Source organism: Silurus aristotelis, assembly GCF_946808225.1.
Source record: "Silurus aristotelis genome assembly, chromosome: 10".
Classification (NCBI taxonomy): domain Eukaryota; kingdom Metazoa; phylum Chordata; class Actinopteri; order Siluriformes; family Siluridae; genus Silurus; species Silurus aristotelis.
The window spans coordinates 7,464,703-7,484,290 of NC_139583.1; the positions used below are offsets into that span (position 1 = coordinate 7,464,703).

At 39.9% G+C, this 19,588-nt stretch overlaps 1 protein-coding gene across 14 annotated transcripts in view; it reads right to left on the reverse strand.

Moving 5' to 3' along the window:
- Positions 1-19,588, reverse strand: part of frmd4a (FERM domain containing 4A) — a 155,068-nt gene that overhangs the window by 50,027 nt on the left and 85,453 nt on the right. For 11 of the 14 annotated variants that reach the window (XM_083551744.1, XM_083551760.1, XM_083551747.1 and 8 more), the window contains exon 2: positions 1,238-1,303. In XM_083551744.1, coding sequence (XP_083407870.1) covers positions 1,238-1,303 — 66 coding nt within the window. Of the gene's footprint in view, positions 1-1,237; positions 1,304-6,697; positions 7,261-19,588 lie in introns of those variants that run through there. The other 3 variants (XM_083551746.1, XM_083551748.1, XM_083551745.1) reach the window with 1 other exon arrangement.

The following is a 19,588-nucleotide window of genomic DNA, read 5'->3' on the forward strand; positions in this document are numbered from 1 at the left end:
ATATCCTACAAATACCACAGCAGCACAGTATGGAGAACCTCACAAAGTGGTTAAAAAAAAAACATGCCAATATGATATAAATTACAATAAATATAGACAGGGCAAATTAAATACATAGGACAACAGAACTGCAGAAACCAATGCAAACAATGAAATGTTGACTGTGGAAAAGTGCGGCTGCATTACAAAATGCAGGTCAGCAGAGACTGCTGTAAGATTGTAGATGCTTAAAAGGGTCTTGATTAGTCCAATTTCAGTGGCCTGCAAGTTGCTGTTTAAGCAGACCAGAGCGTCTTGGATCTAAATGGGGCAAAGCTCATTTTCAAGCAGCCACAAAGAATCTCTGTTTCAGTTCTCTACACTGTATTTTAGCTAACTATACTCGGTAGGCTGATAGATGTTATCTTAATCAAAATGTTGCTGTGATACCGTGACATCACAGCATTTCTGATTCCCATGAGGCTTATGTGAAAACATAATCAGAGAAACAAAAAAGCTAATTATACCTTCAAACGCTCATAGTTTGCCATTATTGGCTTTATTACGATTTCGTTTTCTGTGTTACTGTATCAATTATTGTATATTGAAATCCTCCTAAGTATGTATTGACAGATAGTAGATAAAGATCTCAACCCATATCATTAAATGTTCCTCTTAGAATATCTTGCAATATTTTTCTAGAGAGCTGGTGCTTCAACAAATAAATAGGAAACTTCTCATATTTCAAAACAGACAAAAAATCTCTATTATTTTTCTCTTAAATCTAATGCGCTGAAACACTGAACCGGAACAACAGAAGCAACAAAAGCGCTGTCCCTGTACAATCACTGGTAAACTCCTTTGTACACAAAAAATATGCACCCGAGATTTCAATAAAAGATTAGAAAACTGAGCTCGAATCTCTCGGCCTTTCACAGACACACACACAAAGAATCGTCCTCTATCAGGGAGGTGGTAATTAACTCTCAAAGGGGCAGAGAGGATTTCCCGTCTCACATAAACAAGAGGAAATCTGAGACACTGATCATAAAAACAGACACAACTCTCACACCTTGGCAGCACAGCACTGTGCGAGTCAACGAGTGCAAATCAGGTTTGTGTGCACCATTATTGTATCGCACCACTGTGCTTCATGTACTCTGTGTAATGAGAATGGATGACGTTGCAAACTTGTGTATAATAGACAAGGAGTTTAATTGGATGTAGGGGGCTGGGGGTGTGGGGCTGAATGGCTCACCTGCACGAGGAGCTCCAATTTCCTGTCATCAAGGAGATGGACCTGACATCTCCGGCCCTCCGTCATCTGCAGAGACAGAAACAGATAGAGAGAAAGATCAACTATGGCACATATTAGAAATTCACAAGTACATACAAGCATAAAATACTGGGTCATCATGATAAAGAAAAGAATAGCAACTCTTTTACACAAACACACACACACACACACACACACACACACACACACACACACACACACACACACACACACACACACACACACACATCCATGTCTACGCTCTTCTGCACCCACGTGCGTGCTCACGGATTTGCAGTCTAGCGAAAGAATTCAATCTTACATAGTGTGCACATGTTTTTCAAGAACTGGCGCGTAGTCACGATAAACGTTTCACACTTTTTATTCAAGTTACACCACAGTGTTAAATGTAACTACAAGCATGTTGCTCCTAACTAGTCACTATATCGATTATGGACATATATACACACATTCTATACAACAGAAATGCAGGTCATACACAGATGAATTTGCCTGCATACTCATAAAGGATCTACAGACAACAGTAAAACCTGTTATGAATGGAATTGAAAAGACATAAATACAATGTTGGTCTGTAAATATTCGCCAGCTATATATCTGACAAAAAATTACATTATAAAAGAAAAATAAAAGTATTTGTAGTAAAACAGGAAAAGGAAAGTGAATAAATGAGTAAGTTCCTAGGCTAATGGACCTCCTGTGTAAGCATGTCACAGGAGTCTAACTTTACTTAGTAAAAGTAGATGAGGTAATGCGACAATCTTGACAAAACATGTGACGCTTTAATCTCTGGCAGGAATTTTGTTGAACACGGCAAAGAATCACAAATATATTTAAAGGGCAAATCTAGCAAACAATACGTTTGTCACGCTGCAAAGACACAACAGCTATTTATCAGTTATCTAGTTGGCTAGTCTGCCATATTGATCTTCAGATCTTAAGAAATTAATCCTTGATCATCAGCTGATAGATACCCATCTGCTGTTTGCATCATTAAATACCATTTAGCTTAATTTTTTATAAAATCTTATCCAAAACTATTTTATTTATTATAGGCTTGGATTGAATTGATTCATTTTTTTATGCTTTTTAATATTTTCAATTTATGACAATAACTGGCTTTTTTGATACTGCTTGTCAGTTGGACTGCTTTTGTCTGGAAAATACAAATCTCACATACTTTTGTGGATGCGCTTAGAAGCACTTTTTTTGATGCTGTTCATTTTCCACTAGCTGAAATCAACCATAATGCATTTACTACAGATTAATTACACATCATTATACAAATGATCTTATTTTAAATCCAGTTACTCAAATGTCACATCAGCAGTATTAAAATCCTCCAAATTAATTTATTTAATGTATATTACCAACATACTATTAATTGCTTTAGTTCCTCTTTAATTTGGAGTTGTCCCAATTATCGTGGTGACATATTGAACTTTAATTCCATAACACTTTTTTGAGAGAGCATAAAATTGCTTCTTGTGATGCATGTTTTGGCATACGGGCATCTAGTGTGTAGACTGAATATTGCAATATGCTATGAATATGTTCCAATTAACGTGTGGAAAATGACTGTAGCATATTAAGCAGCATAGAATCTTGATCACTTTTTTTTTTTTGCTTCATATGCAGCAAAGCTTCAAGCAATGGCGCATTTGTTTACATTGCAATTGCTGTGCCAAATGAAAATGGTAAACATTCTTCTGCAGGCACGACAGGAAGACACACACAAACAAAGAATCTGTGAAGAACAAAGAGTTGGACAGACCAGGAGCACATCTAGGTCATTAAAGCATACTGCTGTTTTGACTGGCATTCAGATGAGGTGGTCCAAAACCAACCCCCCTCCAATCCCAGACTAAATAACAAATGTTCCCCCAACAACAAATCATCATCTTGCTCATCCTTCACCATGAAAAGCAGCTTCCTTTATTTTATTTTCTTCCTCGTACACTTGCTCTTACATCTTGGGTAGATATATGAGCTCAGAATCACTCATGTCTACATATAACCGGCGCTGCTAACACTCACACACATGTCTAAACTCCATCTGTAGGCTAAGTTGAAAAGGAAATCGTGAGAGGGAGAAGAAAAGAGAGAGAGAGAGAGAGAGAGAGAGAGAGAGAGAGAGAGAGAGAGAGAGAGAGAGAAAGAGAGAAAGAGAGAAAGAGAGAGAGAGATTTCTTAAACACTTCAGTGTGGCTGTTTGGTCATGGGAGCCAAGCTGGGGAACATGTGCAGCTTTCTGGCCTCCTTCAGGAAACTCCATCCCAGAGGATCACAAACAATGGAGCTGATAAAAGCAGGACGGCTCACATTTCCTCCACGCTGAGGAAGGTGGAGGTGGAGTAAGTGGGTGAGTTGGGGGTGGTGGGTAATCAGAGAAAGAAAACACATCCCTTCATTCTTGTGTTTCTCCTCTTGCAACGGTCTAAACAACCGAAAACTGCATGGGCATAACGGACGGTACCGAATGTTACAGAACCGTGTGTGTGTGTGTGTGTGTGTGTGTGTGTGAGGGAGTTCACCCTCAGTCTCATTCTCCACCTAAACACTGCCATGTGAGTTTGTTATTGACTTGTGAAGTGGATTTCTTCTTCAGAGAAGAAGAAATGTGGCAAATTTCTCTCCGAGATGCTACACTCAGTAAACACTGTTCTCATCCCACCCAGCACACTCATCACTCCTTCTTCTGCAAACCTTCTCTTAACTCCTTAAACCCTTCTTAAATACTCCATCTTGTTACACAGATCCTCCAAAACCCTGGGCTTTTTGAAGCAGAAAACTGCATTAAGATCTTAACATAGTGACCTGAGCCCAAAAAACAAAGCTAATACTTCACTTCAGCACCCCGGTCTCGGTTTAAAGATGTGGCTAGATCAAAATGAGTGATCCAGCCTTACACAATACACTGTACCTTTTACAACAAAAAGCTGATTATTTTCTGTTATGTTCTAAACAGCATTATCGTCCTTATAAGACAAAAATTGGATAAATTGGCGTCATCCATAATAAGTCGGTTTATTGAAGCTATATTCTGCAAAGAAAAAAAAACACCGAGGTTGTCATACACACACACACACACACACACACACACACACACACACACACAAAAAAAGCACCTCCGTCATGAGATTTTCCTGTGACAGAAAGCTTTGCCTCTACATAGCGCTGATGCTGGAGCTTCATTGCAAAAAAATGGCAAATAAACATCGCTTTACTGGAGTATCTGCCATACAGGTCCTTGTGTAAGCTATTAGTATAGCAATAAAGAGATGTGAGCGCATTGCGAGGGCATTAATAAACAAGCGTATTAATAAAGCTTGTAGTCAGACCTAGTCTCAAAGCTACTGTTCAAGAAAATTCATTAACATCTTCTAAACCAATCGGAATCGAGAACTCGACTGCGCAGTGGTATAAGACGTAATCGTCTATAAATCTAATTTGCAAAACCTAGGGAATGAACAAGCAGCTTAGCACCAACGAACAAGCTTTGGAACTGCCGCTGATCATGTGATGAGTCTGTGACTCGGGCGATTTGAAGGGAGGGGGTATGGGGAGCAGGTGTTTGTCTGCAAGCGTATTTAGCCATGTAATGCTTTGTAACGGTCTCTCCTATAATTATGACACAAGGGATCCCTTCTTCCGGGTGGTGGACAAAGGATGCAGTCACCTTTATCGCATTTTTATGTGATGAATTCACATTTTCCTGTACTGAGGTTTCCACAACAGCTGTCTTCAGACTTCTATTGTGAGTTTCAAGCACATGGGTGTGTGTGAAACTTATTAAGTTTTTGATGCATACACAGGAAATTCAAGTGTGTTGTTAAAATACAATACTATTCATTTAGCTGAAGTCTAAAAAGTCAGTGTGACCAAACTACTAATTCGTTCCTCAGTTTCATTGAGGTGCTTTGAAATCAGCTGCCATTGTAGCATATCTACAGGAAAATAATCGTCAAAAAAATGTATTTCACTATGACAGAAATAAAATCTGTACCTAGAATGTGTTCCTGCAATCCACTGATTATATACACCTACAATCATACCTCAAACCGATAAGGAATTATGGGTGGAGTGACCACCTTAAATCTTATTATCATACACAGTATGTGTATATCATTTTAGCAAACTCGGGGCCTTTATTACAGGCCAACGGTGAGCTATAGCATTTAACAAGCACTTCTGAAGAAAAAAAACAGGCAAACAGCACAAGGAGAGCAATGAGGTGCATTTCAGCAGCAGTCCAGGGTGGCGGAGTGCAGCGCACATCACATTCAGTCTACCATACAGATTTAATGCTGACCTCGGTGGCCTGTTCGAGGCATCGTCAGAGGATCGCAGACACGCTATAAGCCCACATCTCAAACATGCAGTCTGAAAGTTTCAAACATATAATAGTAAAGAAATCCGCAATAAAATGTAAGGTAAGGATGGGGTCAACCATCAACATTTACTTCACCACAATGCACTGATTGTAGCTAGTCGCCATTAATCCTCTCTCTCTCTCTCTCTCTCTCTCTGTTTATTGCATTGTGCAGGGTAGGGTGAGTAACCCAGCCTGGTATTAGGGGGTAGCTGGCACTGTGCTGCCCTCATTGTTACTCTCAATCTCTCATTCGGATTCTGCATTGTGTCTGTGTCAGTATACAGGACAGGTGATAGGGGCTGGCTGGCACCTAGCTGCTTCTGCCACTGCTGCCCTGCAGTGCAGAGATGAGCAGGAGAGAAAGACTGCAGCACATACATTCACACATCACACTCGCTATGCATACACACCTTCAAACGCATGCACACACATGCTGTCTATCCTATTGTTTCCAATGATGTGAAGGTTTCCCCAAAACATAACATACACAAAGCAGACTATTTCTTCCAGCAGAGCATCTCATTTACTTTTCTTTAACATTGTTATTAAAAAGGAGTATAGTTCCTCATTGTGGCTGGAAAAAAATATGCAGTTATCACATGGAAAAAGAAGGAAAAAGATCACAAGTTTGGCAATGCACACACAAACACATACACAGGAGCCTTGCATCACTTTCTAGGACCATCCAGAGTTCGCAAGAGCAATGCATGACTTCTAACACTCCATTGACGCAAAATAATGACCCAAAGCATGCAATTATAAGTTAGCTGAAAAGCAGCATCACAGCATTGCATTGCACGAGAAGTAATGAGTGTCCATGCTCCTCCATCTGATCTGATCCTTCCAGTGATAACACAGAAAAGCTGTGATATGAGAATTACATAGACATTGAAGATCATCTTGGTACATTACATCAGACAGAGGGATAGAGGCGATTGATAGAGGAAAAGAAGGACAGAGAGAGGGATAGATGGAAAGAGGAACCATGACAAGGGTGCTAGCATTTGTATGAAGCACAGATACAGAGGACGTGCCGATCTCCTCACCTCGGAAATCTCAAGCTGGCGCGTGCATGAAATATCTCTCCCGAATTTGTGTGATGCACGCGCTCCGGTCTCGAGCTGCTTAAAAAAATCCTCTAAACGCACGCACGCACACGCAGAGGTTTGTTTCTCCCGGCCTAAATCAGCGCGAGCATCCGTGCCATTGTGTCCAGTGTGTCATGAGCGCGCGCGCTCTCTCCGAGCCGACCGGATGGAGCGCATCCGCGCCGAGGCGCGTCCCCCATGTCCCGCCACACGGAGCGTCTTTTCTTCCTGTCCTCTCGCGGTATGACTGTGCTATCTCTGTGCTCTATTTACCGGGGTCGAACCCCGAGTTTTCCAAACCCTCTGTGCGTATATGTAGCACGACAGAAACCCTGCGAGAATGCTACTAAAAAAAAGCACGAGCTCATGCATCAGAGTAGACACTCGGCTCTGGGCGCTTGTGCGACCTTCCCACGCGTGTGATCGCGGCGTTTTGCTTTTGTAGGAAACGCAGAGAGAGAGGATGAATGGAGGGGGAAGGGAGATGGACAAGGGCGGGCTAACGACTCTCTGCGCATAGTCGCTCCTTAAGTACAAATGAATCAACGTTATATGTCTTTTCACAGTGTTGTTACATGGAGGTTTATGAACGTGCGGGGGGGGGTGCTTTTATAGTCTATTCTTTAGCGTTACAAATAAAGCAAATACAAATGATGTCATATTGTAACTAAAGTACAACTAAGGTCTGTTTTTATAGAAAACACAAAAGAAAAGTTTATTCGGCGGGGGAAATGATTACACACGTAGACGACACATTGAAACACCCCCGCGATGGGTCGTACCATTTCTAACCCACTGCTCATTTAACATGAAGGCTTTCCCCCTGACTTAGACCTGAAATTAAAGTTACTGTTCACTACATATTGCATTGGAATTTTGTAATTTTATACACACACACACACACACACACACACACACACACACACACACACACACACACACACACCTTGTGTATGCAAGTTTATGGTCCATTAGCAGCTAAAATGGCTAATGCAAACAAACAGCATGTTTTTAATGTGACAGCACTCCAAAAATCCCAATATTAACTCCTTAGTTTGTATGAAAGATCGAGAATCCACAATGTAAAATTTACGAAATCGATTCAGTAACATGATTGTGTACTTTTTATATAGACCTACGGACCATCAGACCAACATCTGGATTTTGCCATCGAAAAGCTCAACATGAGGGAAATGGGTCCTCCTCCTCCTCCTCCTCCTCCCCTCTCTCTCTCTCTCTCTCTCTCTCTCTCTCTCTCTCTCTCTCTCTCTCTCTCTCTCTCACTGCTCTTTCTTACTTTCCACCTCCATTCGCATCTCCGTTTCTAATTCAGACTTCCCCAGTCACCCCGTTTGGTTTGGCTCGCTGACAAAGGGCGTATGAAAGAGCTGAAAACTGAAGCTCCATATGTGTGACCTTACGTGCAATGCTCACAATCTTCAACGGTCACTTAACCTCACATGAATGCAACCTTGAGTTTTTGAATTCCATACCGTTTTCCCGGCATCTTAGAACTAATTATTTCCAGTGCCAATAACGGCTGCACAGACGTCTGCAAAATGCATGTCAGCTGTCTCACTGCCATCACGTGCATGACGGTGGCATGAATCTGCAAGACTGAGTTTACAATAGACAAGGCAGAAGGCTGAATGGAATGAATATCTGCCTGCTTTGTACCTACATCAGACCGGGACATCACAGGCTATTTTCTTTTTTCACATAAAACCTTTGTGAAGATCAAACATGCTTTAAAAAAATTAACTGTGCTTTAAATACAGTGATAAAAATAGCAATTCTCCAAGCATTTTTCAAAGGCACACCCACACACACACACACACACACACACACACACACACACACACACACACACACACACACACACACATACTTACACACAAAATGGGCATCAAACAACCCCAGAATACGCCCCACATACCCACATATTCATATGAGATTTTGGTTAATCAGCTGCAATATTTATTCACACAATATAATTTTCCCTCTTTCTCCCCATTCATAATGGACAATCACTGCACTATAGTTTACATTTCTATCACAGGCCAATGTGTAATGTCTTCCCTGCCTGGTCATTTAGTTGTGTTTAGATGTGTTATGTGTTACTGAGGTTGTATTAAACTTGAAATATCTTGAAATATCATAATCATGTGCAATATGCTTCTATAACCAACTGAACAATCGCTGCACTATTATGTCAATTTCGGTCACAGGTCAATATGTACTGTGTTTAAAGCTTGGTCATTTAGTTTTATTCGTCTACGTCTTGTTTCAGTCCAGCTTTGCTTTACAGAAACTGTATATTAATTGTGCGCTGTTGGTTTACTCTAAACTGGAAACAAATACTGTGTATGCTGAGGCAGTTATTCATTGCTTCTTCATCTAGTTTTATTAATAAACCCTAGTTAAAATTAAATTTCTAGTCAATTCATGCAGCTGTATATTTAGGCAGCTTAAAATAAAGGATGTAAGCAAGTGCCACAACCAAGAGCCACAACACTGTCTGAAGCAGAACCTCTATTTGTATGTCTAATTTAAACAATTCCACATGATTTCTGTTCTGGTTTTGACATATTTTAGCCTTAGAAAACTTGCTTTGGGCACATGAACGCTCTGTTTCAAGAGTTTGTTGTTTAAAAGCAAACACAAGTGAGAGAGAGAGAGAGAGAGAGAGAGAGAGAGAGAGAGAGAGAGAGAGAACACAGGGTTCTGGATATTTCAACCACGGAAGCCCATGATGCATTGGGGGAGCCGAGGAATGGATGGGAACGGCCAAGCTCACACGGTCCTGATTGGAGGAACAGATTTTCTAAAATAAACTCAGAGCAGCCCAATCCCTCCTCCTCTCCATGCTACATGCGAAATGTCAGTTAGTGTCCGTTTGTGGCCAAATTGTCCTGAGGAGGAACAGAAACAAAACATTTGTACATTTTATGCAAAGAAAGATGGAGAACAGTTGCCAGATATATCTACAACTCGTTTTAAGGACAATGTCTCTCTCTAACTCTCTCTTTTTCTCATTGAGGGAAATGTGGTTCTCATTAGAGGCCACTGAGTTTGGTTATTTCTGTCTCGTGGCCTCAGGCTGAGACTTGAAGTCGAGGGAAATGTGTTATGGGGCTACTAGTGCAGTTTTGGGGGGAAGCCTGGGTGAATGTCAGGACAGGTTAGAGGGTCAACAAATTTGGAGGAAACACAGAGCTAAATTGAAGAAGGATGTGTAGATAATATGTAGATGTAAAGTAGATGGTTAAAGGGAGTGCAACCATGTCAGCTCATGACCTATATAAAATAGTTTCTAAAAATGTTACAAATTGAACACTCAAATGAAAAACCTGATAAAGAGATCACGTCCATCGGCTTTCCTATTCTCAGTGAAATCAGTGGACCATTACAGTTTTACAAAATGAAAGCACAACCACTAAATAAGACAATTCAACCTTTTCTTTTTATATAATGTGGCTGGAGAATATTTTTAATAACCAATGAAAATAAATTTCCTATGCTGAGAAAAAGCTCAGTCATAATGAAAGCTTAAGGGCAATCATTGAGTTAAAGATTTGCAGTTAAATTGAAATGAAGCTCAAATATCAGAATCAGAATCAGAATTAGAATCAGATTGATTGGTCAAGTGTGTTGACACACACAAGGAATTTGGTTCCAGCTTCCAAATATGCACAAAAGCGTTCTATTGTTTGCAGTATTAGTTGTTGTCTTTGTGGTTTTTGGTTATGGTTACACACATTTCTACATGGGGATACACAGTTACTCATGTTTGACATTTTTAAATTGATATATGTATATGTACATACACCTAAATATGTTAGGTGTATGTTACACAATATCACAATATTCATTCTAAAATAGAATAACCTAATAATAATCAATAATTATAATGAATAATAATTTATCACTGAAATTCTTGTCTGTGCTAAAAACTATATGCCTCAGAAATTTTAAATAAAGACTAGCTTGAAAAATAAAGACGTGCTCATTTAAGGAACATCTCAATTGCGTCTCGTCTATAATTAAAACATCTCTGTGTGTCCATGATTGAGATCGCAGAAGATAATGGAACATGCTGCATTGTCATCATTTAACTTCCCTCTTCCAGGTTAGAAGCTTTTTATAGTACATATGAGAACCACATTATGAACTTCTTCTGTACTGTTTGTCTAATATACAGTTTGAGTCTAAAAGGCTGCAGTAGTAAAGTGTTTAAAAGATCCAGAGAGTATAAGTTGGGGGTGTATGGATGTTTTCCGGGACACCCTCTGTGGTTACGATCATCCCTTAAATCAGAGATCACTTCAAAGATCCTCCACAACCTCTGAGATCGTCCTGGGGTGTGTGTGTGTGTGTGTGTGTGTGTGTGTGTGTGTGTGTGTATGTATGTTGAACTTTGTGTAATTCTATATGCTGAGTTCTTGAGAGTAGGACCAGGTGTTGGGAGTGAGGCCTAAGGCGCCCCATAACCTGGGATTAGTATAATAGCTTGTTGAATTACATGGTTGTTATTGCAGTTATTAATCAATATAATATTACAGCCACAAGCGATTTTGAAGAGCAGCAAACTGTCTGTCGGTGTGTAAATACAGCAGCAGAAGACAACACAAAACAAACGAATGAGGGACTGAAGACGCTTTCATCAGTCTGCCGGTCTTGGGGTGTGTGTGTGTGTGTGTGTGTGTGTGTGTGTGTGTGTGTGTATGTGCTATTGGACCATTGAAGACCATCATTCATCTTTCTGTACATGTTGTGTGCCCTTTCATTGGTGTGTGTGATTCAGGGGGCCACAGAGAGCTGTAACCCCCTCTCCACCTACTATATAGAATTAAGCAGTAAAAAGAGGCCTGACTTCACAGACTACAGACATCAGTAATATTCAATTTATAGAGCTTTCCCTTTCTTCCTCTTTCTCTCTCTCCCTCTCTCTCTCTCTCTCTCTCTCTCTCTCTCTCTCTCTCTCTCTCTCTCTCTCTCTCTCTTTTGCTCTGCATGTCTGAATTGTGAAAGAAAAACATGTTTCTAGTTATGTTTGTGAAAAAAAAACACACACACCCACATGTAAAAACTTCAAACGAAGATCCTGCTGTAATTTCATTGCATAGCTCAGTTCCCATCTGGCCACAGCCTACTCACACACACACACAAACATAAATGCACAAGCACCTATATAGCTTTATGTGCAACAGGACCCACTAACTTTTTATCTACCAGACTTCTGTGCGTTATGATGATCGTTTTTATGGTTATTGTCATGCTTCATAATTTTTATAGCCGTTTTAATGGGTGCCAACTGCCAACTCATAACATGCAGCTTCAATATCTGCTATCAATGACACGCTTCTCTTCGATCACAAAAATGCCATCTTCAGGTGCTCATCAGATGTTTGCGTCCCTTATGTGCAAAATCAAACCACTAAGCATTTGTCTTGTGGATCGGTTATGACCCCTGCTTTTCACAAAAAACATGCTTCCCTTGGGAAATATTATTAGAAGGCATTGGATTAGCTTCCACTGTTATGCTGATGATACCCAACTATATATCTCATCGAAACCAGATGATACAGCTCAATTGGCTTGGATAACTGAGTGTGTCAAAGAATTAAAAGACTGGATAACTCATAACTTTCTATTATTAAATTCTGATAAGAGGAGGATTTTGCTCATCGGCCCATAACCCCAATCTTATCATCCCTACACTGGCTACCTGTTCAGTTTAAAATCGACTAAAAACTACTGCTACTTATGATGCTGACTCTGCAAACATCCCGAACCATCTAGAGACGTACCAGTGCCATTTGAATCACACTTCATGTGGAGTTTGGACACTGGACCTTCCTGAGTGTTTAAAGGCTTTGGCATGGAGAAGCTGTTGTTGGATCTGTGATGATTGCAAATGTTGAGCTATTTTATGAGTTGCTCAATAGCTCCTAGTTTTATAACCACAAATGACTGTAAAAGACTGTAGAAAGAACATTACTCATAATCTTACACTCCAGTGCTCATGTTAGTTCTTACTCTCCAGTGTTCTGTATTGTTTAAAGACTATAATCACACTCTTGATATCACCCAAATGAGGATGGGTTCCCCTTTTGAGTCTGGTTCCTCTCAAGGTTTCTTCCTCATAACATCTAAGGGAGTTTTTCCTTGCCACAGTCACCACGGCTGCTCATCAGGGATAAATACACACCGTTCACCTTAACTGTTAAATTCTGTAGAGCTGCTTTGAGACAATGTCTGTTGTGAAAAGCGCTATAAAAATAAACTTGACTTGACTTGAATTTGCATTTTTTGTATGTTCCCAGGATTTACCCTACCATTCTTAAAAATGCCCTTCAAGCAACCAATGGTTATAGATGTAAGGGAACTGGATTTCTATAAATAAATACTCCATGGTCTGTGTTTGTTCCTGAGCTCTGGTTACTGGCTGTGATGTTTTCCGTGTTCATCTGATATCTCTGTGGGTGTCTCCTCCAGGTTCTCCCGATTCAATCTACTTTCCAAAAACACAGAGGTAGAATTGGCCACTTTTAGTGCAGCTTTTTAAGCTGTTAATGAGTCGTGTCCTGCTGGGGTATGTTCCTGCCTTGTGTCTAGTGCTCCTGGGATAGACCCTGAGATGTTGATATTCTTTTTCGAAACTCTTATTTGTCACTCGAACGGATGTTTATATTCAGTTTTAGCTTAGGAACTTGTATTTACAGTCTTACTACTAGCATGTGAAGGCAGTATAAGAGCACAATTTCAGCTGCAGGAAGTGGGTCAGCGTGCACCCACCCACCCACACACTACGCCTGCAGATCTATTTAATTCAGCTCTTCCAAGGTAAACGTCCCACCGTTTAACAGTTACAGATACAGAAAATCTTCAGTGTCCCAGAAAGAGTGTGTAATGGGGTAGAGAGAAGACACTTAAACATAAAAAGACTGCTGACTCAGGACACATGATATGGATCAATGGCTCCTCTCGCTTCGCCTTTCTTCTCCTTTTCTCACTTCTTCTATGTGAGTCTAACCCATCTCAACAGCAATACATAGATACATAGCTGAATTATTATATAACTGTATTATTATTGTGATCTATCTATCTATCTATCTATCTATCTATCTATCTATCTATCTATCTATCTATCTATCTATCTATCTATCTATCTATCTATCTATCTATCTATCTATCTATCTATCTATCTATCTATCTATCTATCTATCTATCTATCTATCTAACACTTATCACACCAGGGGACAGGGGATAGGGACCACTGGCTTAGATGACAGAGGCTAACTCTACACAATAAGACTATCCTGTGCCTGAGGAAAAACAACAACTATTTGCTAACAGGTGAAAAGGTAAATAGTTAAGTTGTTTTCAGGAACCAAACAAGTTCTGTGTTCAGTGTTCAGGGCTCAGTGTTTATCCAAAAACATATTTGTTGCTAGTTTTGTGTTGTTTTTTTTGTTTTTTGTTTTTTTATTAAATGTAGTTTAAGTGTGTGTGTGTGTGTGTGTGTGTGTGTGTGTGTGTATGTGTGTGTGTGTGTGTGTGTGTGTGCACGTGTGTGCACGTGTGTGCACGTGTGTGCATGGGGCCTGAAGCTCTCATGAGTCAGTGGTGCAGTATAAGGGGACTCTCTAACCCTATCTTTAACAAAGGTGAAAGAACTGTATATCATTCTCACACACACACACACACACACACACACACACACACACACACACACACACACACACACACACACACACACACACACACAAAACACATACACAGAGGAGATGAGTAATAAAAGAATCATTTGGTGTTTGAGGCCCTAAATGGACGAAGGAGCTTTGTGTGTGTGTGTGTGTGTGTGTGTGTGTGTGTGTGTGTGTGTGTGTGTGTGTGTGTGTGTGTGTATGTGTTTTGTGTGTGTGTGTGTGTGTGTGTGTGTGTGTGTGTGTGTGTGTGTGTGTGTGTGTGTGTGTGTGTGTGTGTGCGTGCAGAAGAATGTCTTATCTATTAGAGGCCAGACTTCACACAGAACCCACTCTTTTCTTTCTCTGTGTGTGTGACTCACTTGGTGGTTTTCCCAGGCTCTGTTCTTTGCACTAAATTTAAGGGGACAGGATCTTCAGACCTAAATTCTCGAGATTCCTGGGAAACTGGTGCACTCTGGAGTTTGTTGATAAAAGAACGGCCAAAAAAGCACAACCCCACACCCACACATCTGCAGTGCGTTAAACTGAAATGGATCTTCAGTCAACGCGGACTTGAGGTGCTTCTTGATATTAAGGACCTCCCACAGACACACATGAATGCACACAGAGTTGGATTTTCAGACGTAACCTGATTCACTGCTTGTATGAACGCATGTTTTCTTTTTGGCCATGACATTCTAGACTTTCTTAGCCACGCCCACATTTCTGGTCTTTTTAAGGAGAATTTTTTAAAGTGTGTGAGTTTAGTCACCAAAGCAGGCTGAGGGGGCAGTTTTAAAAAGATCTGTTTCACTTCTCTCATGCCACACTCATTCATAATTAAGCGAGCGTAAATCTAGCAGATCTTTAGCGTGCCTGGGGAGACGACCTCACATTACTGGAAACCTTCACCCAGAACGCCACAAACGCACACTGTGCACTAAAATTATATTGTTATTGGTCATTTTTGGGACAGTTCTACATTTAGCTGCTTAATATATAGTTGATATAATGCTTGAAGAGTCTTCACATTTTAGTATAATATAAACTGTCAATCTGTTTAAAATACATGGCTGGAAAATACTTTACCTCAAATTCACATCAGTGCCAAAGGAAACTGCGTGGAGCTGTGCTGATCGGCCCTTTCCACAAGAAAACATTCACAATATTTTGACCAGAGTAGCTAAGAGTTGCGCAGAGTGGCCATATAAAGCGATACTTGACCTAATATTATGTAAATGTGAACATGTAGTAGTCAGAAACTTGGCATGTTTTAGCTCCTGGAACATACATTACACAACATATTAACGTTAACTGTAAATGGATATAAAGTATGACACGGCATAATAAAAGAATGAGTCATTGGCAATTGAGCTGAATAGTGGAATATGAATATATATTACTGGGATTGTGTTCTAAATAAAAAAACAAAGACAGATTTGAATAAGATGTGAAGTGTTTTTATCATTTTTATAAACTTGTAAAAGCTTCTCTCTGTGTAGGGACTTTTTACAAAAGATTCTTGTTATCAGGAATGTCAGGTTTGAACAAAAGTCCCATTCAAGAAAACACAAAAAAAAGTCAGAAACTGGATAAGGGAAAGGCATTCTCCATCTATTTTTCATCAGCATTATCATTATCATAAACAACATTGCCTTTCTCCTTCTCTTCATCGTCAGAAGATGAAGAGATTTGTAAAGGAAGATCTTGAGTGTCCTGCTATAGAGCTCTGATCTCAACCCTACTGAACACCTTTGGGATGAATCGGAAAGCTGACTGCACCCCAGACCTCCTCATCTCACCTACATCAGTACCTGATTTTACTAACACTCTTGTGGCTGATGAACACAAATTTCAACAAGCACACTCCAAAATCTAGTGGAACATCTTCTGAGAAGAGTGGAGGGAATTATAAGAGCAAATTGGGACTAAATGTGGAATGCAATGCTAAAAAAAAGTACATTGTCTGCAAACATTTGGCAATATAGTATATATATTTTAGGTGAAAAAGTTGTGATATTGTGCAGTATATGTCCAAACACACACACACACACACACACACACACACACACACACACACACACACACACACACACACACACACACACACACACACACACACACAGTATTACGAAGCAGAATCACATCTATGTGATCAGCGAGAAGGCTTTAGTAACTTATTCATTGTGTGTGTGTTGTGAATAATTTACAGGTGAAGGCAATGTTTCAGATAGTGTTCCTGCAGGGAGGAAGTCGAGTGAAAGTGACTCTAATGATTCAGTTGCAAATAACAGCTTGGATTACACCGGGTCAGGAGTGTGCTTCTGTAGAAAACTGCTATGATGGTATTTTAATTATTTGTTGTGTTACAGGGAAGGTGAACACTTCGCCTTAGTTTGAATCAGCATTTGGAGAGGTCAGTGAAATGATTTAATTAGCCAAATGAAATGGGAAATATATCAGGGGCACTTCCTGTTCTGCCCTTACAGCCATCAGGAGCACATTTCAAGGTGAAGGTCGGCTCCATGACATCATGCGCTGTCTATGTAGATCAGATACAAACTACGAAGTGTAAGAAGAAGAAAACAAGAAAATGGTGATGTCCAGAGCAGGTAGGTGAACAGTCTAAAGAAGAACGTGTATGATATAAACCCGTATGAATATTTAGTAATTAACAATGCATATCAAAATAATAAATAAATTATAGTTTAGAAAATAAAATTTTTATATTTAATTGATGCTCTCACATTTCTAGTACCAGGAACACATCATCTGAGTGGAAGTGTAGATATAATACCATGCATTTTCACATATCAGCTCAATACAAAATAAATTTTATTTTTATTGATTTTTCAGAATATGGTACATCATGGATACCTAATATTAAACTCTGGTAAAAGCTTTTTATCCAAAGTGACAGATGAACAGAGGCTCTCTGAAGAGTCTGCCTGGTTATGTGCTATTAGCAGTTTGCCAGGTCCGTTGTTTTTCTTGATTATGATAAATTGTTGTGAATTAACAGGTGACATGGTGACAATCATAAGATAGCTATAGATGGTAAATAGATTTTTTTAGCTGTACTGTATGAAATGTGCACCAGAATCAGTGACATGGTGCACATTTTAGAAGATCTGGAAAAATTAAATAGGTTTATATTTTTGTTCATTGAAAACCATCAATTATGTTGAAAATGTTAGAAAAAACATTCAAGACAGATTATTTTAAGGTTAAGATCTGGCAACCATACATTCATTCTTTGTACCTTCTACTTTTTACCTTTAAAATAAAAAAATGCTCAATTATGAATTATGAAAAAACCCATCTTTCTTTATAGGGTAAGGCTTTACTGTGTGTCAGTTATTAGCCCGCTTTATATGTATGTGCCCATGAGTCAGTGTAGAAGGAGGAAAATGGCATCCCAACCATTTAGTAACTGCCTGAGCATCTTTAGTTAGGATGCCAAATACACTATATTGATTGAATATATTTGTGGACACCTGACCATAAGATTTATATGTGCTTTTTGAACATCCCATACCTCATTTAGTCCCCATTTACTGTTATAATAGTCTTCTAGGGATAACTTTTCTAGGAAGAGGTTGCACTAGGTTTTGTAGTAGTTTTGCATGTGGAGATTTGTGCTCAATCAACCAAAAGGGCATCAGTAAAATCAGATACTGATGTAGCGTGAGGCAGCCTGGGTTGCAGCCAGTGTTCCAAATAATCCCAATGGTGTTCAATAGTGCTGAGGTAAGTGCTTTACAGCAGGCCACTCACAAGATCTTCCACTCCAAACCATGTATACTATATCTTCATGGAGCTGGCTTTGTTCATAGCTGAAAGAGGTTTGGGTCTCCTGGTTCAAGTGAAGGGAAAATGTCAAAGACATCCAATACAAATGTGTGCATGATATACAATTCCTCCAACTTTGTGGTAACAGATACACACATGGATGGAAAAGTCAGGTGTCCCAATACTTTTTGTCTATATGATGTATGTATATGTAACATTTTACTGTGTTATTTTAGCAAGTCAGCTTGGGTTGGGATGATGTGGGTAATTATGACTTATGGGGTAAATGGTGATGGAGGTACAGAGAGGAGGGGTAGATGGTGATGAGTACACAGCTAATGTGTGTGAACAGGAAGAACGTTAGAAAAAAAAGCATGTAGAGTATTTAGACATAAGCAGATGTGTACAGTTTCTCTTTTTATTCCCAACACGAAGCAAAATGAGAACAGAGCCTAGTGATTACCTAATAATTAATTTCTTCACATTTGCATACAAGACATGCACTTGTATCAGCCACAATGCGAGTCAAAGCATAGGAATTACTTGGAGTGTGAGTATGTGTGCAGTATTTGGTGTAGATGGCACTGTACTGGTGGGAACTAAAACACATTGACCACCCAAAACACACTTCTGACACACACTAACAGAATTTTAACTTAATAAAACAAATTAGAGGAAAAGCAAAGGAATGTGCATTCACATAGGACTATGTTCTGGGAAAATCCCATGGCTAATAAATACAGCTGTGTTGTAATGTAAGTGTGTATTTCACTCTGTGTGTGTGTGTGTGTGTGTGTGTGTGTGTGTGTGTGTGTGTGTGTGTGTGTGTGTGCTGTAGTTTCCAAAATGAACTGCGTAGCCAAGAAGTTCAGAATACTCCAGGCAGACCGCCGTGTTTCTGTCAGACACAGGGAAATATATCCTGCTATATTGGAGACGGAGACATTGGAATGAGCATGGACTGAGATAAACTGATGGCTTTGAGCAATGTGTGCATTCAATTCGATCTTCAGGGCTGTGTGTGTCTGTGTGTGTCACTGTGTGTGTCTGTGTCTGTGTGTCAACCAGGGAGTCTACAGAGTCTGTAGGGGAATGGCCCATTCATCAGCCAGCACTGTTGTATTTCCGTCAAACTAAAGCCATGTATTTCACACACACACACACACACACACACACACACACACACACACACACACACACACACACACACACACACACACACACACACACACACACACACACACAGACACAATAAAACTGGTGTCAAAGACCTGTGGAAAAAGGTACATCCTTTAATCACAACACAGCAAACTGACACACACACACACACACACACACACACACACAGACACACACACACACACAC